Source organism: Quercus suber, unplaced genomic scaffold (assembly GCF_002906115.3).
Source record: "Quercus suber isolate HL8 unplaced genomic scaffold, Cork oak 2.0 scaffold_919, whole genome shotgun sequence".
Lineage (NCBI taxonomy): Eukaryota > Viridiplantae > Streptophyta > Magnoliopsida > Fagales > Fagaceae > Quercus > Quercus suber.
Window position 1 is genome coordinate 23,639 of NW_027070342.1, and position 23,703 is coordinate 47,341.

Genomic DNA, 23,703 nt, shown 5'->3' on the forward strand with positions numbered 1-23,703 from the left:
ATATCAAATATAACACACTACAACAGAAATTAAAAAAATATAGTTCACTTTAAGATAATATTGTACGTTTTAAGACTCCTGTAAACTAGATTGTTTAACGTAATTAATTAACTAAGTGAATACTTAGGTTTATTATTCAGATTTAGGTTAAACAAACATAAATCATATCATGTAAAGCAGTGGAAAATAAAGAATACAAATATATGATGACCTAGGAAAACCAAATCGGTAAAAAACGTGGAGAGGATTTAACCTAACTATCCTCAAGGTAAAACACAAATCCACTAGAAAGAATTGAAGTTTGTACAATAGAACTTAGACCACTAACATCTTATTGCTACCTTGAGTAGAAAACTTAATACAACGACTACGTGATAGCTCCAAGTCCACAGACTACTTCTTTCCTAAGCCTTTGCAACATAAGCACCCACACTTGTGATAAAAAACACAAACTCTCTTGTTTGTGACTCCAAGACCACCCTTGAAGGTTTAGATCATCAACACCTTTGATTACTAGAGAAGGCAGCAACTTCTACAACATTGGATCTTGAGATTCTTCAAGGAATAACACCGGTAGAAGACATGAGAGAGCTTTTTAGGTACAAAACCGTAGATACAAAAAGAGGCACACTCTTCTCTCTCTGAAAAGCCTAATAAAAATGTGCTTAAGGTTTCCTTTATATACTAGTGGTGTTTTACTTGAAACCCAATATGTTTAAATAGAGTTTGGGCTGAAATAAAATTTTGCAGATACGTGTTTCGATCAGTTAAGCTTGTCTTTCGATCGATCAAACCAGGCAAATTTCAAATTATCTTTTCTGCAGCTTGCTTGTTCTTGGATCTTGACTTGTATTACCTTGAGCATTGTCTAATAATACCTATAGACTCTAAGATCTATATCTAGACAAGTTTGTGTTCATGATTTTCCAATTCTTCTAAACTTTTAGAACCTAACAAATATTAATCAAACATACAAAATATAATAGTATGATATATTTGTTCTTTGTAGAGATAAAAAGATAAATAAATACTTGTAGAAATCTTTTTTAAAAAATAAATAATATTTGAAGTAATTGTTACTTTTTATATATTACACCACATTACATAATATTTATATATTTGTAAGCAACGCATGAGTCTGCAGCTAGTATATTATTATTAGCAATGAAAACAAAAATGTAAGGATACTATTAGGTTCTATACTTGTATAGTTATATTGGCAAATACATGAACACAAACTTGTCTAAATATAGCTCATAGAGTCTATAGGAATGATTAGACGATGCTCAAGGTACTACTTCAAGTGTGCAAGAACAAGAAACTAGTTGATTCAAGGAACAAAATTTTAAATAGTTTTGACCAATCGTAATTAAGTTTGACTAATCGAAAGTTGTATTTCAAAATTAGAAATTCAACCCATCAAATGACTAGGTTTCAAACCTATTTTACTAAGTCTTTAAGGGAAATCCTAGGGCACATTTTTCAAGACTTTGGAGCTGCTCAGTTTGATATCTAAAGGTTTACACATACTGCTCTTTCAAAGTATCCATCAATGATCACTCACACTCTCTAAATCGGTGGATTCAAGTTATTGATCTCCAAATATCAAGTGCATTGGATTCAAATCTTCAAAGGGACATTGAAGTGTGTGGGCTGGAGGTTCATGTTGCAGTAGATCACTATTAGAGATGTCTATGAAATTCAAAGCTTAGTTTGCTAACTATAGTTAGATTTACAAAGAATGAGGTTATTTTGACTATAAATATCTATCTTATAGTGAAATTGTTCACCTCAATTGGATTTATAAGGTCAAGTTCCCCCAAGTTTTTCCTTTGAAACTATTTTGTTTCATTGGTTTCTTGGGTCATCATATCTTGTATCTTTTAAATTTTCACACATGCATAATATTGATGATTATGTGTTTAACCTAAATCTTCCATAATAGATCTAATAATTTACTTGGATTTAAAATTGGTTAAATACAATGTTTTGACAGGGGTCTAATATCAAAAGACACAATCTTCATAATTAGAATAACATAGCCAAATTCAAAATTTACACAACTAAAATATTTATTCAAAGTTCAAACTTCAGATTCAAAATCCACTAGGAAGAGACACATGTACATGTAACCATTAAAATGCAGAGCTATGCAAGCTTGAAATTGAACTTATGGTAATGAACCACAACAAAATAGTAGCAACTGTCAATGCACACCTCAATGAGGTTAAACCACGCCCTACGCCAGTAAGGATTTATGTAGAGAACTACAAGAAGTCCCAACAATACTGTTATGTAAACCATCACAAAGCTTATGTGGAAGACATCCATGTCAATGAAACTACCACCATCTTCCCCATCATGATCCACTGGCATTGTAGACGGAGGTCCGATTTTGGTGCAATCATGTAATGGAGGTCCACACAAAAGAGGGTTACCCTCATAACTACTTTCACCAAAAGTCCCGAATTGATTTTTTCTTTCTGGTGTTGTACCTGATAAGTTATTATGTGCCACACTGAAGGCTGCTAGAAAGGTAATTTCGGTCAATTCAGGTGGAATTTTACCACTTAAATTGTTATAGGAAAGATCCAAACTCTCCATCAGCTTCAAGTTTGAGAATGTTGTAGGGATTGGTCCAGTCAGATTGTTGTGCGATAAGTTCATTGCCCGGATGGTGCTCATCATTCCAAGTTGAGGTGGGATTTCACCTACTAACTTGTTGCATGAGAGGTCAATTCCAAACATGTAGTTGAGAATGTCTCCATGATAGGAGTCAATTCTATTCTTTGTTGTGAACTCATCTTCATCTGTCTCACTTACATCTGTCGCCAAATAACCCATATGATTCCAGTCTTTCATATTTGTTGATTTTGTCTTCAAGTATGGCATTCTAATTTGGTACTTTTCTAACCCTAACCAGAAACCTCTTAAAATAGGCTTTTGGGTGGATGCCACGAAAGTAATGTTGCTCAAGCAATGTGGTATTGTACCTGAAAATTTATTGTAGGAAAGATCCAACAAGTTTAAGTTTTGCAAAAGGCATAATTGATTTGGAATCCTACCTTCTAAATGATTTTCTCTCAAAAGAAGAATGCTCAAGGATGAGAGGTTGCCGATCCAATCAGGAATGTTTCCAATTAGGAGGTTATCTCGAAGATTTAATGTAACTAGATTAGAGTTGTTTTTGAACGCACATGGAATTGGACCACTCAACCAATTTTTATTCAGATAAACTGATGTAATATATGATGATGAATTGAAGCAAGATGGAATAGAGCCGGATAGATTGTTCTCCAAGTTTGCACAACTCGATTGGAATAGGACCTTCAAGTTGATTTTTGGCCATAACAAGGTCCATTAAGGACATGTTCCCCAACCACGTTGGAAGCATGCCTGAAAAATGGTTATTACTAAAATCAATTGTCAGAAGACGATTTAATTTTGAGATGCTCTTTGGGATCATTCCCGTAAAGTGATTGTTATCCAAAAGTAAAAAGCATAAATTAGTCAGATTGAAATTGGTGGGAAATATTTGGCCACTGAAGTTATTATATGACAATCTGAGAAACCATAAATTCTGGCAGCCCATTCCAAAATGCATTGGTATTGTTCCTGATAAATGATTCTCAAACAAGTCTAGAAATTGTAAGAAAACCAATTTCCCAAAAGAAGAAGGTATACTACCTTGAAATGCATTTTTAGACATGTTTAAATATTCTAAATTTGGAAAAATTAAACCAAAATTTATGGGGATTGGACCCTGTAAGTGATTATCTGAAATATCTAGGTTCCTAATGTTGTGACAAATGTCATATGGCAGCATGAAAGGCCCCGTGAAAGAGTTATTATTTAAGAAAAGGGACTCCAATTTTGTACTGATTTCTAGCAACCAAGTGGGAAACTTTCCGACCAAATTATTGTGAGAGAGATCAATCACTACCAACTTATATTGGTAATGACGAAATCCAGGAGTTGTGCCATTGACATTGAGTCCGTTAGAAAGACTCAAAACCTGTAATTGGAAGGTTGGAATCCAAGTATGAGAGTTAGGTTCAAAGGCAATTTTATTGTTAGCACTTAATAAGTCCTTAAGATTTGAGAGGTTAGAAAAAGTGGACATTGTGGCTGGGATCAAGAAGTCATTATTTGACAGAGAGAGGTGCTCAAGTGATGTCAAACTTGGTAGTTGGGAGTGGGCAATGTTCCCGGTGAAGTGATTGTTAGAGAGATCCAATACTCGAAGTGATGTCAAACTTGGTAGTCGGTAGTGTGCAATGTTCCCGGTGAAGTGATTGTTAGAGAGATCCAATACTTGAAGTGATGTCAAGTTTGCCATACATGAAGGTGGTATCCCTTCAAAATTATTGTAGCTGAGGTCTATCTCTTGGAGCTTCCTAAGTTCACACCAGCCTGTAAAATGAGATTAGTATTGATTAGATTCTAGTATTGTAGCTTTCCTAATAAGTAATATCATTGTGAAAGCAACCTACCTTGTGCAGGTAAGCTACCGTTGAGATGACAGCCTGGCACTGACAATACTTTAAGAGAATTCATAACTCCAACTTTGTGAAGGAAGCTGTTATCAATTGATGAATCATCCAAGTACAGCTGCTCTAGGTTGTTTAGTGCGCCTAACTCTAAAATAATAATAAAATTTTTAGACATGGAAATTGTAAAAAAAATTATTAATATGGTATACTATGAAATAGTTACTACTGTTAGAAAGATATGTGGCATGCCATATGTAAAGTTTAAATAAAAGCAATATATACAGATTTTGGTTTAACAAATCCAAGAAAGAATTAGAAATGTCCACTTTGTTTTAATCGTCAACATCATCAGTGAGAGGAGTGAAAAGTGAAAACTGAATAATTTGTCCATAGTAAAAGACATTTTTCCAATTTAGGAGGAATTTTATAACAAGAATGTCAACAAATTTAAAAGTAAATGCTTCTATTACGACTTTTTACTCGTTCCTTTTTTTTCTAAAATCCAAAATCTGTACAATATGGTTTTCAAAAGCATGAAATAAACTTTCAATGTCTGAAACTTCTTCTTTTGTTATTTTCTTGAGAAAGTGGTAAAGTAAACATGACAACCATTTTTCGAGTTCCATTGGTCTTCAAATATGTGCATAAACTGATTGAGTTAGAAAAGATCTCTATGTTCTTTCGAAGACTATGGAATTCTAACAAGTGATTCCACATCATTATAACTAGAATTGCAAGAGATGCAAAATTATTATCGAGAATAATAAAGGATTTGAAGATGTAATACGAAATTTATTTTAAATTACAAAAGAATCATGTGTTAGAATGGTTCCAATGTTCAGGAACACAAGTTTAGTTTCAATTTTTTTTTTTTTAAAGAAATTTCCTGAAAAATATTTATAAAAAGTTTATAATAGGTTATGGTTTTCTAAAATTATGCTGGTAATGATTATCTTACTGTGTATGTAAGAGTCTAAGAATTGTATAACTTACCTTTAGTAGTATACGATCCATCCAAATTGTTGTTTCCAATGTTTAATATCTTCAATGATGGGAAGGCAGCTAATGACTCAAGAATTCGTGCATTAAAATTGTTGTAACTCAAATCTAGGACTTGCAACTTACTTAAGCTGTTTGAATCTATAGGGAAAAATAAAATATTTTATAAATAAATAATGTTGCAGTTTCATTAGGCATATGGCATACCATGTTAAATAAGGATTTTATTTTAATTCGTGAACATGTATTTGACAACCTGTCATACCTTTCATTGTCACGAAGTCATTGATATAATGATTTCCGCGCAAGTAGAGCTCCTCCAAGTTGTTAAATGCTTTGAAGTCTACATGAAAAAATAAATTAATTAAAAGATTGTAGATTTTTTAGAAGTTCAATTTGTCTAGATTAAAGGTTGAATCTCAATTTGAGAATCTTAATTTCATTTTGTTAACAAGGATTGTAATGTTCATTTCCATTTGCTAGTTGTTTGGGTTTCTTTTACGTACTGTTTGGACTTCTTGTACACAATCACTCCCGCACCCAATTTCATAATTTACTGACTTGTGTGAGTTTGAGTGTTTACATGAAGTAGTGAGTTGCATAAAGTAGTAAATATCCACCATTCACAGTGACACAACTTAGTAAATTGTAAAATTAAATGTGTGATTGGTTATGTCTCTAAAATTATTCCTCTTGAACTATCTCATTCATCCATTCCGTTCTCTTAGAGGATGAAGATAGTTTGGACTTTGGATCAAATGACTTTTTGTTGTCGTTTTATTTTTGTTTAATGATACTTAATTAGTCAGCTTAAAAAAAGAGTCATCATTGACTAACATTATATTAAATAATTGAATGACTCTGCTAATATTTTAGTCTAATTGTTCTATATTTGATGATTTATCTTTTTTTTCCTTTTGCCCCATATCCATCAATGGAATGGCCTATAACTTGACCCACTGGGCTTGTTTTTGTTATCCTTATTTACCCAAAATAAAAAGGGCATGTGAATGTGTGTGTGTGTGTTTTTTTTTTCTATGTCGTCATACAATAGTTTGTCATTTTTACCTATTTTCCCCCTAAATTTTGTCAGTGTCTCAACTTCAAGAGCTCTCTCATGGGTTATTAGAATGATTTTTCTAATTTATGACATGCTAGGTTCCAAATTTTATCACTTACCAAAAGGCAAAGTTCCAAACTTTATTACGGACTTATTGTTACCTATTCTTTTTCTTCATTTGGAATGCCAAGTCACACTTTTTTTTCACATTATATGAGATTGTTACCTAAGCATCCAATCATCCATAACATTTCCATACACCTCCTAGGAATCACGGCAATAAATAAGCACGGAATTCAATCATTTTAATCTTCGCATATAATAGGGTATAATAACCCTATTAATAGTATACCCAATGCAAGGTATAATTTTTCATTAAACGGGACTTTAAATATGTCTAATAAATAAATATAACAGGCTACGCAAAACTTCACAGTGGGATTTGAACACGGACTTTCGGACCAGTGCCTAAAATAGTAAAATCTAGCACCTTAGGCCTGTCGGCCAAACTGTCCACATATTGTCATACTATATATCTTAAATTTATTAATAATTAATTGTTATGGAGTCTTAAGACGTCTAACAATATATATATGGGTCCGGTTAATTGTCATTACTTTTTCAATTCTCGAGAAAACTTTTTTCAAAAATAGAAATTAATGTGTGCCCTAAGAGCACACATTAGTAAAATCCTATATATATATATATATATATACACACATAAATTTTAAAGAAGAGGTCTATCAATATAGGTTAGTCTAAGAAATAACTTTACATCAAATCATTTTAATTTATGTCAAATTTTTTACTAACTTTTTAATATGTAGAGCCAATAAAACTAATTTTTTTTGAATTTCACTTGTCATTTAAGTAATATTTTCAGTCACTTCATTAATTAATACTAATTTTTAATTAGGTGAAAGTGCCCACTAACATTTCCCAATAATATAAATGGCCAGTAATTTAGTTTTTCTTAAAGAAACTATAGTACCATAGATAAACATTTAAAAGAAAAAAAGAAAAAAAAAAGTGAAATTTAGTTGTATAAATCTCAATGATTGACATAGGAGGGAAATAAAAAAATTACGTTCTCAATAAGCATGAAACACTCTTCTAATCTTCATTTGCAAATTAATTAATGATTATTTTACCTTGGATGTGGATTGATCCATTCAAACGGTTGTGATCCAAATGTAGTTCCTTGAGCGAAGCAATAGTACCATTAAAGGATTGTAAAATGCTGTTATTAAACCTATTAAAACCCAAGTGAAGCACTTCCAACTTGCCCAACGTAGAGAATCTTTCAAAACCTGCAATTTAGATGCTTCAATTTGCATGTCGGCAACTTATGAACTTGGCCATTCGGAAGTCTCGCAGCTTTTATCTAGTTCGTTCAATGATATTGGCAATTTTAAATTTGCTGCGATTCAAGATATATTGTTTTTAATCTTTTTATAAATAAAAGTTACGATCTTTCTTAATAAAATATATATTATGAACTTGGCATTATTTGTGAAGACTTGGACCCAACTAAGGCCGAGGACTTGGCGTCAACTACTTTTTATAAATTAGTATCTAGTACTTTCTTGGAAAGTGTTTCATAGTGAATGCTACTTTATGTCACTAGTATTATAAATTTTGCAATATTTTAGATAATCCATACCACGAGAGTGGGAAATTTCTCTTTGTTAACTAAAATCTAATTAAAAATAAAAGGTGGGATTATTATTTTTTTTTTTCATTTTCATTGAGGAAAGAAAAAAGACTCGAGTGTACGTATGTGGTTTCACTAGAGAGGTAAAAATGCAATGAATATTATGAATTAAGGATGGACCTCGAAGGTTATATTGGCAAACTGAGGAGCCGAATTTACATCACTATTGTCTATACGCAAAAGAGAAAGAGTGATGCTAGAAATACTATAAAATTTATATTTTAGACATTCACTTATTATTTTTGAAAGTCCGCCAAGCACACTTATTATCACATCAAATTGCAAAGGTTATGTAGTAAAATGTGTAATATCTTAAATTTTTTTCAAATCAAAGAAAAAAAAAATCCCAAAAAAACCCAAAGGAAACATCATCATGTATTTGATATTAGATAGCATGTAAGAAATACAACATTTAGATTGCACAAGACCATCATACACGTGAGAAAGTATCTCATTAGAACATCTCATGAGGCACCCCTCTCATATTTGGTAGGTCAAAGCACATGTGAAACCCACATGTTGTAAGAAAGACACGCCATGAGAAAATCTAATAAAATAGTTTTTACTATATGGGTCATTGCATTGTGCATCTCCCTCAAAAAGTAATATGACATAGCTTCATCCAACAAGGTCGTATCTCTAGGATTTTTAGCTTCATCCAACAATGTTGTATCCCTAGTGACAGAAATTTAGACCCCTTAAACAACCAGATTGCGTAGCCTAGATTAATTAGCCAAGTTGTTACTTAGTCAAATTAAGCAATTCTAGGTTAAAACAATCCAAACAATCATATCAAGAATATAAAGCAGCGGAAAATAAATAACACAAGATATGATCACCCAGGAAATCACACGGTAAAAACCTGGGGAGGATTTGACCCACCGATCCTCAAGGCTAACCTGAATTCACTATGAAAGAATTGAAGTTCATACAAAAGGACTACAAGCTCCCCGCTCGACTTCCTAATGCTAATAATGATTCAAGTTGATGGGTTTTTTTTTTTTTTAATTTTCCATTAATTAAAAAGTCTTCTCTCTCCCATTTATAGCTCTAGTAATTTTGATTTGGGTTAATACTTAGTTTTTTTGAAAATAGGAATTTGAGTTTATGTCAAAACACAATCTAAGAGATAAGAAATTTGAAACTTATAAAGTTTAGTTGTATATCAAATATAACACACTACAACAGAAGTTAGAAAAATATAGTTCACTTTAAGATAATATTGTATGTTTTAAGACCCCTATAAACTAGATTGTTTAATGTAATTAATTAACCAAGTGAATACTTAGGTTTATTATTCAGATCTAGGTTAAACAATCATAAATCATATCATGTAAAGCAGTGGAAAATAAAGAATACAAAGATATGATAACCCTAGAAAACCAAACCGGTAAAAAACCTAGAAAGGATTTAACCTAACTATCCTCAAGGTGAAAAACAAATCCACTAGAAAGAATTGAAGTTTGTACAATAGAACTTAGACCACTAACATCCTATTGCTACCTCGAGTAGAAAACTTATTACAATGACTATGTGACAGCTCCGAGTCCACAGACTACTTCTTTCCTAGGCCTTTGCAACATAAGCACCCACACTTGTGATAAAAAATACAAACTCTCTTGTTTGTGACTCCAAGACCACCCTTGAAGGTTTAGATCATCAGCACCTTTGATGACTAGAGAAGGCAGCAACTTCTACAACACCGGATCTTGAGATTCTTCAAGGAATAACACCGGTAGAAGACATGAGAGAGTTTTTTAGGTACAAAACCCTAGATACAAAAAGAGGCACACTCTTCTCTCTCTGAAAAGCCTAATAAAAACGTGCTTAAGTTTTCCTTGATATACTAGTAGTGTTTTACTTAAAACCCAATATGTTTAAATAGAGTTTGGGCTGAAATAAAATTTTGCAGATATGTGTTTTGATGGGTTAAGCTTGTCTTTCGATCGATCAAACCAGGCAAATTTCAAATTATCTTTTCTGCAGCTTGCTTGTTCTTGGATCTTGACTTGTATCACTTTGAGCATTGTCTAATAATACCTATAGACTCTAAGATCTATATCTAGACAAGTTTGTGTTCACGATTTACCAATTCTTCTAAACTTTTAGAACCTAACAAATATTAATCAAACATACAAAATATAATAGTATGATATATTTGTACTTTGTAGAGATAAAAAGATAAAAAAATACTTGTAGAAATCTTTTTTTAAAAATAATTAATATTTGAAGTAATTGTTACTTTTTATATATTATACCACATTACATAATATTTATATATTTGTAAGCAATGCATGAGTCTGCGGCTAGTATATTATTATTAGCAATGAAAACAAAAATGTAAGGATACTATTAGGTTCTGTACTTGTATAGTTATATTGGCAAATACATGAACACAAACTTGTCTAAATATAGCTCATAGAGTCTATAGAAATGATTAGACAATGCTCAAGGTACTGCTTCAAGTGTGCAAGAACAGGAAACTAGTTGATTCAAGGAACAAAATTTTAAACAGTTTTGACCAATCGTAATTAAGTTTGACTAATCGAAAGTTGTATTTCAAAATTAGAAATTCAACCCATCAAATGACTAGGTTTCAAACCTATTTTACTAAGTCTTTAAGGGAAATCCTAGGGCACATTTTTCAAGACTTTGGAGCTGCTCAATTTGATATCTAAAGGTTTACACTTACTGCTCTTTCAAAGTATCCATCAATGATCACTCACACTCTCTGAATTGGTGGATTCAAGTTATTGATCTCCAAATATCAAGTGCATTGGATTCAAATCTTCAAAGGGACATTGAAGTGTGTGGGCCGGATGTTCATGTTGCAGTAGATCACTATTAGAGATGTCTATGAAATTCAAAGCTTAGTTTGCTAACTATAGTTAGATTTACAAAGAATGAGGTTATTTTGACTATAAATATCTATCTTATAGTAAAATTGTTCACCTCAATCGAATTTATAAGGTCAAGTTCCCCCAAGTTTTTCCTTTGAAACTATTTTGTTTCATTGGTTTCTTGGGTCATCATATCTTGTATCTTTTAAATTTTCGCACATGCATAATATTGATGATTATGTGTTTAACCTAAATCTTCCATAATGGATCTAATAATTTACTTGGATTTAAAATTGGTTAAATACAATGTTTTGACAAATGTCTAATTAATATCAAAAGACACAATCTTCATAATTAGAATAACATAGCCAAATTCAAAATTTACACAACTAAAATATTTATTCAAAGTTCAAACTTTAGATTCAAAATCCACTAGGAAGAGACACACGTACATGTAACCATTAAAATGCAGAGCTATGCAAGCTTGAAATTGAACTTATGGTAATGAACCACAACAAAATAGTAGCAATTGTCAATGCACACCTCAATGAGGTTAAACCACGCCCTACGCCAGTAAGGATTTATGTAGAGAACTACAACAAGTCCCAACAACACTGTTATGTAAACCACCACAAAGCTTATGTAGAACACAGCCATGTCAATGAAACTACCACCATCTTCCCCATCATGATCCACTGGCATTGTAGACGGAGGTCCGATTTTGGTGCAAGCATGTAATGGAGGTCCACACAAAAGAGGGTTACCCTCATAACTACTTTCACCAAAAGTCCCGAATTGATTTTTTCTTTCTGGTGTTGTACCTGATAAGTTATTATGTGCCACACTGAAGACAGCTAGAAAGGTAATTTCGGTCAATTCAGGTGGAATTTTACCACTTAAATTGTTATAGGAAAGATCCAAACTCTCCATCAGCTTCAAGTTTGAGAATGTTGTAGGGATTGGTCCAGTCAGATTGTTGTGTGATAAGTTCATTGCCCGGATGGTGCTCATCATTCCAAGTTGAGGTGGGATTTCACCTACTAACTTGTTGCATGAGAGGTCAATTCCAAACATGTAGTTGAGAATGTCTCCATGATAGGAGTCGATTCTATTCTTTATTGTGAACTCTGCTTCATCTGTCTGAACTACTTCTGTCGACAAATAACCCATATGATTCCAGTCTTTCATATTTGTTGATTTTGTCTTCGAGTATGGCATTCTAATACTATACATAGTAAACTCAAATGAGAAATCTCTTACAATGGGCTCTTGGGTGGATGCCACGAGAGTAATGTTACTCAAGCAATGTGGTATTGTACCTGAAAATTTATTGTAGGAAAGATCCAACAAGTGTAAGTTTTGCAAAAGGCATAATTGATTTGGAATCCTACCTTCTAAATGATTTTCTCTCAAAAGAAGAATGCTCAAGGATGAGAGGTTGCCGATCCAATCAGGAATGTTTCCAGTTAGGAGGTTATCTCGAAGATTTAATGTAACTAGATTAGAGTTGTTTTTGAACGCACATGGAATTGGACCGCTCAACCAATTTTTATTCAGATAAATTGATGTAATATATGATGAATTGAAGCAAGATGGAATAGAGCCAGAAAGATTGTTCTCGGAAAGGTCAAGAAATTCAAGTTCAACAAGTTTGCACAACTCGATTGGAATAGGACCTTCAAGTTGGTTTTTGGCCATAACAAGTTCTGTTAAACCAGACATGTTCCCCAACCCCGTTGGAAGCATGCCTGAAAAATGGTTATTACTAAAATCAATTGCCCAAAGATTGTTTAATATTGAGATGCTATTTGGGATCATTCCCGAAAAGAGATTGTTATCCAAAAGTAAAGACTCTAAATTAGTCAGATTGAAATGGGTGGGAAATATTTGGCCACTGAAGTTATTATATGACAATTTGAGAAAATATAAGTTGTGGCAGCCCATTCCGAAATGCATTGGTATTGTTCCTGATAAATGATTCTTAGACAAGTCTAGAAGTTGTAAGAAAACCAATTTCCCAAAAGAAGAAGGTATACTACCTTGAAATGCATTTTTAGACATGTTTAAATTTTCTAAATTTGGAAAAATTAAACCAAAATTTATGGGGATTGGACCCTGTAAGTGATTATCTGAAATATCTATGTTCCTAATGTTGTGACAAATATCATATGGCAGCATGAAAGGCCCCGTGAAAGAGTTATTATTTAAGAGAAGGGACTCCAATTTTGTATTGATTTCTAGCAACCAAGTGGGAAACTTTCCGACCAAATTATTGTGAGAGAGATCCAATAATTGAAGTGATGTCAAACTTGGTAGTGGGGAGTGGGCAATGTTCCCGGTGAAGTTATTGTTAGAGAGATCCAATACTTGAAGTGATGTCAAGTTTGCCATACATGAAGGTAGTATCCCTTCAAAATTATTGTAGCTGAGGTCTATCTCTTGGAGCTTCCTAAGTTCACACCAGCCTGTAAAATGAGATTCGTATTGATTAGATTCTAGTATTGTATCTTTCCTAAGTAATATCATTGTGAAAGCAACCTACCTTGTGCAGGTAAGCTACCGTTGAGGTGACAGCCTAGCATTGACAATACTTTAAGAGAATTCATTACTCCAACTTTGTGAAGGAAGCTGTTATCAATTGATGAATAATCCAAGTATAGCTGCTCTAGGTTGTTTAGTGCACCTAACTCAAAAATAATAATAAAATTTTTAGACATGGAAATTGTAAAAAAAGAAAAAATTATTAATATTGTATACTATGAAATAGTTACTACTGTAAGAAAGATATGTGGCATGCTATATGTAAAGTTTAAATAAAAGCAATATATACAGATTTTGGTTTAACAAATCCAAGAAAGAAGTAGAAATGTCCACTTTGTTTTTATCATCAACATCATCAGTGAGAGGGGTGAAAACTGAATAATTTGTCCATAGTAAAAGACATTTTTCCTATTTAGTGGAATTTTATAACAAGAATGTCAACAAATTTAAAAGTACATGCTTCTATTACGACTTTTTACTTGTTCCTTTTTTTTTTTTTTTCCTAAAATCCAAAATCTGTACAATATGGTTTTCAAAAGCATGAAATAAACTTTCAATGTCTGAAACTTCTGCTTTTGTTATTTTCTTGAGAAAGTGGTAAAGTAAACATGACAACCATTTTTCGAGTTCCATTGGTCTTCAAATATGTGCATTAACTGATTGAGTTAGATAAGATCTCTATGTTCTTTCGAAGACTATGGAATTTTAACAAGTGATTCCAAATTATTATAACTAGAATTGCAAGAGATGCAAAATTATTATCTAGAATAATAAAGGATTGGAAAATGTAATACGAAATTTATTTTAAATTACAAAAGAATCATGTGTTAGAATGGTTCCAATGTTAAGGAACACAAGTTTAGTTTCATTTTTTTAAAATGAAATTTCATGAAAAATATTTATAAAATGTTTATAATAGGTTATGGTTTTCTAAAATTATGCTGGTAATGATTATCTTACTGTGTATATAAGAGTCTAAGAATTGTATAACTTACCTTTAGTAGTATATGATCCTTCCAAATTGTTGCTTCCAGTGTTTAATATCTTCAACGATGGGAAGGCAGCTAATGACTCAAGAATTCGTGTATTAAAATTGTTGTCACTCAAATCTAGGACTTGCAACTTACTTAAGCTGTTTGAATCTATAGGGAAAAATAAAATATTTCATAAATAATAATGTTGTAGTTTCATTAGGCATACGGCATACCATGTAAAATAAGGATTTTATTTTAATTCGTGAACATGTATTTGACAACCTGTCATACTCATACCTTCCGTTGTCACGAAGTCATTGATATAACGATTTCCGCGCAAGTAGAGCTCCTCCAAGTTGTTAAATGCTTTGAAGTCTACATGAAAAAATAAATTAATTAAAAGATTGTAGATTTTAGTAGTTCAATTTGTCTAGATTAACGATTGAATTTCAATTTGAGAATCTTAAATTCATTTTGTTAACAAGGATTGTAATGTTCATTTCCATTTGCTAGCTGTTTGGGTTTCTTGTACATACTGTTTGGACTTCTTGTACACAATCACTCCCACACCCAATTTCATAATTTGCTGACTTGTGTGAGTTTGAGTGGTCTACATGAAGTACTGAGTTGCATAAAGTAGAAAATATCCACCATTCACAATGACACAACTTAGTAAATTGTAAAATTAAATGTGTGATTGGTTATGTCTCTAGAATTATTCCTCTTAAACTATCTCATTCTTCCATTCCTTTCTCTTAGAGGATGAAGATAGTTTGGACTTTGGATCAAATGACTTTTTGTTGCCGTTTTATTTTTGTTTAATGATACTTAATTAGTCAACTTAAAAAAAGAGTCATCATTGACTAACATTATACTATATGATTGAATGACTCTGCTAATATTTTAGTCTAATTGTTCTATATTTGATGATATATCTTTTTTTTCTTTTGCCCCATATCCATCAATGGAATGGCCTATAACTTGACCCACTGTGCTTGTTTTTGTTATCCTTATTTACCCAAAATAAAAAGGGCATGTGAATGTGTGTGTGTGTGTGTGTGTTTTTTTTTTTTTTTTTTTTTCTATGTCGTCATATAATAGTTTGTCATTTTTACCTATTTTCCCCCTAAATTTTGTCAGTGTTTCAACTTCAAGATCTCTCTCATGGGTTATTAGAATGATTTTTCTTTTTCTTTTTTTTTTGAGATCAATTAGAATGATTTTTCTAATTATTTATGACATGCTAGGTTCCAAATTTTATCACTTACCAAAAAGCAAAGTTCCAAACTTTATTACTGACTTATTGTTACCTATTCTTTTTCTTCCTTTGGAATGCCGAGTCACACTTTTTTTTCACATTATCTGAGATTGTTACCTAAGTATCCAATCATCCATGACATTTGCATACACCTCCTGGGAATCACGGCAATAAATAAGCACGGAATTCAATCATTTGAATCTTCGCATTTAATAGGGTATAATAAATAATAACCCTATTAATAGTATACCCAATGCAAGGTATAGCACCCTTTTTCATTTTTCATTCATTTATTTTTTTCATTGGACTTTGTTAACAAGGACTTTAAATGTGTCTAATAAATAAAGATTACAGGCTACGCAAAACTTCACAGTGGGATTGGAACACGGACTTTCAGACCAGTGCCTAAAATAGTAAAATCTGGCGCCTTAGGCCTGTCGGCCAAATTGTCCACATATTGTCATACTATCTATCTTAAATTTATTAATAATTAATTGTTATGGAGTCTTGAGACGTCTAACAATATATATATATATATATATACACACATATTTTAATGAAGAGGTCTATCAATATAGGGTAGACTCAAAAATAACTTTATATCAAATCATTTTAATTTATGTCAAATTTTTTACCAACTTTTTAAGATGTAGAGCCAGTAAAACTAATTTTTTGAATTTCATTTGTCATTTAAGTAATATTTTCAGTCACTTCATTTATTTATTCTAATTTTTAATGAGATGTGCTATGTCCACAACATTTTTACAACAAATTATAGGTGGTTAGTTGTTACTGGTTCAAATTTGAACCTAACACTAAGATTACTTTTTTACCCCAACAATAACAACCAGTAACAACCTGCCACTTATGATTTATTGTAAAAATATTGTAAAAATATTGTGGACATATCATTTCTCATTTTAATTAGGTTAAAGTGCCCACTAACATTTCTCAATAATATAAATGGCCAGTAATTTAGTTTTTCTTAAAGGAACTACAGTTCCATAGATAAACATTTAAAAGAACTAACGGAAAAAAAAAAGGTGAAATTTAGTTGTATAAATCTCAATGATTAATATAGGAGGGAAATAAAAAAAAATATTACGTTCTCAATAAGCATGAAACACTCTTCTAATCTTATTCATTTGCAAATTAATTAATTATAATTTTACCTTGGATGTGGATTGATCCATTCAAATTGTTGGAATCCAAATGTAGTTCCTTGAGCGAAGCAATAGTACCACTAAAGGATTGTAAAATGCTGTTATTAAAACTATTATAACCCAAGTGAAGCACTTCCAACTTGCCCAACGTAGAGAATCTTTCAAAACCTGCAATTTAGATGCTTCAATTTGCATGTCAGCAACTATATATTCCCACAAAATAGTATAAAATGATTCTAACATGCAACTAATTTTTTTCACATCCATTAAAAAAAACAAAGAGGTAATAGAAAAAAGGAAAATATTGACAAATACTACCTACTTTTCTTAAGATATAAATTTAGTACCTTCATTTGGGATCCATCCAGAAATGGAATTAAAACTCAAATCGAGGTATTGGAGCTCTTCAAATGGAAGAAATAGAGAGGCATTAAAGTACCAACCTCTCCCACTTTCTCCACTCTGATGAATTGTATAATCAAGAGCAAGTTTGATTATATGGCTAGTAGTGATGTTGCACTCGACTCTTTCCCACTCACAGCAATCACTCCTTTTGTCAGCTGAGTCCCAAGGTGTAAAATAATATTCATTAGTGTAGTTGATGGTGGAAGCTTTGTATTGCAAGAGAGCAATTCTCTCTTGCTCCCAGCAACCAAAGCACCCATTCATACCAAAATGAACCAAAACTAACACCACCGGCCACCACCAATAACGTCCCAACTCCATTACTTTTTCCTTTTCCTATTTTCTACAACAATAAGACTGACAAAGTTTTTGCTCAACTATGATTTATACTCCCAAGCAAAATAGGTCTTGAGTTGAAATAACACTACCACCACCATCCTACATATACCCACTACATGTACCACTTTCTTAGATCATATCTTGTGCTTTTTCCAAAAGCAAAAAGTTACATCCATTATTTGAGATGACTTGGACTAATTAAGTCTTTGCAATTCGCATCATGTGTCTTTCCACCCAGCTACGATAACGATTTTTTCTAAATAAAAAAAAGGTGCAGCAAGATAATTTATTTTAGAGAGTTATATATAGACATGGCAAAACGGGCGGGTCGAGTCGGGTTCGGGTCGGGTCAATCGGGTCGCGGGTCAAAACGGGTCACGGGTCAAAACGTGTCATTTTTAAATGGGTCAAACGGGTTGCGGGTCAAACGGGTCGCGGGTCAAACGGGTTGCGGGTCAAACGGGTCGTGGGTCAAACGGGTCACGGGACGGGTCGAGTTGACCCGTATTTTTCAAACAAGTTTTTTTTACCCTCATGTGAAACTGAGCAGTGAGTACTGAGTATTGACTCTATTGAGTAGTCAGTCAAGGGCAATAAATTGAAGCAAAGTGACAGGACTGAAGTTCCTAAAAAAAAAAAAAAGTGACAAGACTGAAAAGAAATGCAAAACGTGTATAAGAAAAAAAATGAAGGCAAAAAAGTAATGATAGTGACACATTTTTACCGATCAAAACTCATTATGTGAATAAATTTTAACACAAATTATATTATTTTATGTGACATCACGTTAGGGGTGTGTAGAAAATCCACCGACCCACCAAACTCGATCCAACTCAACTCGATCCGCTGGATTGGGTCGGTTTTTAAGGCTTGGTGGTTACGTTGGGTCACAAATTTTTTTATAGCGGGTCGGATTGGGTGTGGGTCATAAAATTACAAACCCGCCAACCCGACCCTACCCACCCATGTTTAATATATATTTAAAATATATTATGTATTTAATAATTTTTTTTAAATCAACTGTAAATTTAATATATACTAATAATAATATTATATACTATAAGTGCTTATATATAATATATTATATGTATATATATAATATATATATACTAATAATAATATATTTAATAAATTTAATAATAATAATTTATCAAACCCATGAGTTCAACCCGACCCAACTCGACTCATGTGGGTTGAGTTGGGTTGGGTTGAACTTATGTGATGGGTTAGGTTGGGTTGAATTATTTTTTACCCACCATGGTGGGTTGGGTCAAAAAATTCCCTCAACCCGACCCAACTCGACCCATGCACACCCCATGACCACATTACTAAAAGACAAAAGATAAAAAATAGTAATAATAAAAAATATAAAAAAGAGATAAAACTTAATTAAAAGTAGAGCTAACTATAATACGTAGACTAGGTAGGTGTGGACTTATGAAGGATTAAGTTTTAACATTTGAATAAAGGAGTTTAGAGAGACAGTTAAAAAAAAATTGTTGGTTGGTGGTTGAGATATGACTAAAAATAAATATATTTACTAATTTACATTCCTTTTAGTAATTTATTAAATGTATATATATCTATATATATAGTGGTAATTGTGAAATAGTACAACAATATTCGTTGATATCGAAATATATATTATTTTTTTAGTCAAACTAAAATAGCTTTAGGTATGAAATTGACTCCCTTAATTGTAGTGTATTAAGAAATAATAGTGTTATGTGTTAAGAAACAACATCTTAAATTCTTAATATATTAAGAAACAATGATTTTTGTATTTGTCTTAGTTGATAGTTTGTTAATACCATGTGAATGTTTATTTAAATTTTTTTTTTTTTTTTTGGTTATACTCCGGCCCCTTTTGAGTCCGTTCGCACGTTAGTTCTTTGTGGTGATAACCATTGACCTCTGTTATTTGTTTCCTCTCACCAATAATTTTGCAATTAGAAGACCCTCAACAAGAAGCCAAAGACTTTGTCGGTGTATCCAATACTTTCTTCTTAGATAATGTTTAGTGATGACTAACCTATGCCCTTGGTATTAAGAGCATTGCATTATTTGAGAATAATTACCCAAAATCAAGAAGAGGCTAGAGATTTATATAATGCAAAGCGTGTTTCATAGTCGAAGACTTCGTGTCTTTCCAGTTTCTACCAACCACCATAACTTTTACCAAGTTTGTTTTTTGACAAATTAACCCATATGGCGAAATGTGCTTCCAGCTAAAAATTTCCTTAGATTGTTGACAGTTATGAGTTGCCTTTTCGCTTAGCTGAGCTTTTGTTTACTCCTATTTGTTGGGAATGTAGAATCATGTTTATGGGTTGGGCCAAGCTCTTTTTTTTGAAGCTCAAACCAATTAAATTGCAAGCCTGATTCATGTTTGGATTGTTTTTTTTCTAAGGTTCTGTGTTCAAGAGTTTGTTAAGAAACAAAACAATTTTCTGAAGCTCAACTTGATTACAAAACAAGTCTCAAAAGAATGAACAAGCTTGACTTGTTTACAAACAAAAAAAAACATAAACAAGTTTTACAACCCTACCAAAGACTGACAAAGTTTTTATCCAACTCTCATGGATGCTTCCAATTAAGCAAAATAGCTTTTGTGTTAAAATATACCACCAGCGTCCTACTTATATATAATGTTATAAAACCGGTCCACGTCACAGTAAAACAATTGATTGTCTTTTTTTATTTTTTTATTTTTTTTTGGGAACAATTGCTCTAATAATGCATAGCGTGTTGGTTAAAGCTTCAAATTTTCATTTTACTATTTTACATAATATTCCTAATTGAATGCAAAAATGTTTATATCTTAAAAGGNTTCCCATTGTTGACTGTCTCACAGCCACAATTGTTGACTGTGTGAGACAGACTGTGTGAGTGCAGTGGCTGTGTGAGACAATTCTTGAGGGAAATTCTTAAGAATTCCCCATTGTTGACTGTCTCACAGCCACAATTGTTGACTGTGTGAGACGGACTGTGTGAGTGCAGTGGCTGTGTGAGACAATTCTCGAGGGAAATTCTCATTGTTGAGTGTCTCACAGCCACAATTGTTGACTGTGTGAGACAGCCACAGTGTGAGTGCTGTTATGCGTCTTCTTTGTTTTTCTCTATCTCAGTAAGTACTGCATTTAGCATTCTGTATCTTTTATTTTATTTTGTTTTGGGTGTCTTTACAAGTGAAACTGACTCTGAGTACACCATTGGATTCAAATGAATTCGTAATTCAAAGATAGTCACCCTCATGTGAAACTGAGCAGTGAGTACTGAGTATTGACTCTATTGAGTAGTCAGTCAAGGGCAATAAATTGAAGCAAAGTGACAGGACTGAAGTTCCTAAAAAAAAAAAAAAGTGACAAGACTGAAAAGAAATGCAAAACGTGTATAAGAAAAAAAATGAAGGCAAAAAAAGTAATGATAGTGACACATTTTTACCGATCAAAACTCATTATGTGAATAAATTTTAACACAAATTATATTATTTTATGTGACATCACGTTAGGGGTGTGTAGAAAATCCACCGACCCACCAAACTCGATCCAACTCAACTCGATCCGCTGGATTGGGTCGGTTTTTAAGGCTTGGTGGGTTACGTTGGGTCACAAATTTTTTTTATAGCGGGTCGGATTGGGTGTGGGTCATAAAATTACAAACCCGCCAAACCCGACCCTACCCACCCATGTTTAATATATATTTAAAATATATTATGTATTTAATAATTTTTTTTAAATCAACTGTAAATTTAATATATACTAATAATAATATTATATACTATAAGTGCTTATATATAATATATTATATGTATATATATAATATATATATACTAATAATAATATATTTAATAAATTTAATAATAATAATTTATCAAACCCATGAGTTCAACCCGACCCAACTCGACTCATGTGGGTTGAGTTGGGTTGGGTTGAACTTATGTGATGGGTTAGGTTGGGTTGAATTATTTTTTACCCACCATGGTGGGTTGGGTCAAAAAATTCCCTCAACCCGACCCAACTCGACCCATGCACACCCCATGACCACATTACTAAAAGACAAAAGATAAAAAATAGTAATAATAAAAAATATAAAAAAGAGATAAAACTTAATTAAAAGTAGAGCTAACTATAATACGTAGACTAGGTAGGTGTGGACTTATGAAGGATTAAGTTTTAACATTTGAATAAAGGAGTTTAGAGAGACAGTTAAAAAAAAATTGTTGGTTGGTGGTTGAGATATGACTAAAAATAAATATATTTACTAATTTACATTCCTTTTAGTAATTTATTAAATGTATATATATCTATATATATAGTGGTAATTGTGAAATAGTACAACAATATTCGTTGATATCGAAATATATATTATTTTTTTAGTCAAACTAAAATAGCTTTAGGTATGAAATTGACTCCCTTAATTGTAGTGTATTAAGAAATAATAGTGTTATGTGTTAAGAAACAACATCTTAAATTCTTAATATATTAAGAAACAATGATTTTTGTATTTGTCTTAGTTGATAGTTTGTTAATACCATGTGAATGTTTATTTAAATTTTTTTTTTTTTTTTTGGTTATACTCCGGCCCCTTTTGAGTCCGTTCGCACGTTAGTTCTTTGTGGTGATAACCATTGACCTCTGTTATTTGTTTCCTCTCACCAATAATTTTGCAATTAGAAGACCCTCAACAAGAAGCCAAAGACTTTGTCGGTGTATCCAATACTTTCTTCTTAGATAATGTTTAGTGATGACTAACCTATGCCCTTGGTATTAAGAGCATTGCATTATTTGAGAATAATTACCCAAAATCAAGAAGAGGCTAGAGATTTATATAATGCAAAGCGTGTTTCATAGTCGAAGACTTCGTGTCTTTCCAGTTTCTACCAACCACCATAACTTTTACCAAGTTTGTTTTTTGACAAATTAACCCATATGGCGAAATGTGCTTCCAGCTAAAAATTTCCTTAGATTGTTGACAGTTATGAGTTGCCTTTTCGCTTAGCTGAGCTTTTGTTTACTCCTATTTGTTGGGAATGTAGAATCATGTTTATGGGTTGGGCCAAGCTCTTTTTTTTGAAGCTCAAACCAATTAAATTGCAAGCCTGATTCATGTTTGGATTGTTTTTTTTCTAAGGTTCTGTGTTCAAGAGTTTGTTAAGAAACAAAACAATTTTCTGAAGCTCAACTTGATTACAAAACAAGTCTCAAAAGAATGAACAAGCTTGACTTGTTTACAAACAAAAAAAAACATAAACAAGTTTTACAACCCTACCAAAGACTGACAAAGTTTTTATCCAACTCTCATGGATGCTTCCAATTAAGCAAAATAGCTTTTGTGTTAAAATATACCACCAGCGTCCTACTTATATATAATGTTATAAAACCGGTCCACGTCACAGTAAAACAATTGATTGTCTTTTTTTATTTTTTTATTTTTTTTTGGGAACAATTGCTCTAATAATGCATAGCGTGTTGGTTAAAGCTTCAAATTTTCATTTTACTATTTTACATAATATTCCTAATTGAATGCAAAAATGTTTATATCTTAAAAGGATAAAATTTAGGTATAGTACTTAAGTGTTGTTCATTAAGTTCTCCTCTTAAGATTTAACCATGTGATTTTTTTTTATGAGATGAAAGTATATTTTTAATTAAGTACAGCCACATAACTAAATTTTAAGAAGAAAAACTAAGAAACAGCATCTAAGTATTGTACTTAAATTTTGTCCATCTTAAAAAATTTGCAAATTTAACATATGAAAACATAGTTAAAAAAAAAAAAATACAAACTCTTCATGTGCTTTCTTTGAAAATCATTGAGAAGACCTAGACTAGGAGTTGGCATCCATGGTGAGTTTTCCACCCTATACCGTGATAATATATTTCTATTTTATTAATATAAACTAAAAAGGTGGGAG

The 23,703-nt window shown here is 32.1% G+C and overlaps 2 protein-coding genes across 2 annotated transcripts; both read right to left on the minus strand.

Annotated features, from left to right (window-relative positions):
• Positions 1-2,021: 2,021 nt before the first annotated feature.
• Positions 2,022-4,859, minus strand: LOC112004871 (cuscuta receptor 1). Its single transcript, XM_065768301.1, is given in 3 exon segments — positions 2,022-3,298; positions 3,300-4,413; positions 4,494-4,859. Coding segments are annotated over 3 exon segments (2,439 nt in total). The 5' UTR covers positions 4,669-4,859; the 3' UTR covers positions 2,022-2,148.
• A 6,594-nt stretch (positions 4,860-11,453) lies between these two features.
• LOC112008463 (receptor-like protein 15) lies at positions 11,454-17,981 on the minus strand. The gene is made up of 5 exons (XM_065768302.1): positions 17,390-17,981; positions 17,052-17,210; positions 14,919-14,996; positions 14,643-14,789; positions 11,454-13,571 (listed from the first exon to the last, which is right to left on the minus strand). The coding sequence occupies exons 1-5, from the start codon at positions 17,766-17,768 to the stop codon at positions 11,581-11,583; spliced, it is 2,754 nt and encodes a 917-aa protein (XP_065624374.1). The 5' UTR covers positions 17,769-17,981; the 3' UTR covers positions 11,454-11,580.
• Between the last annotated feature and the right edge of the window lie 5,722 nt (positions 17,982-23,703).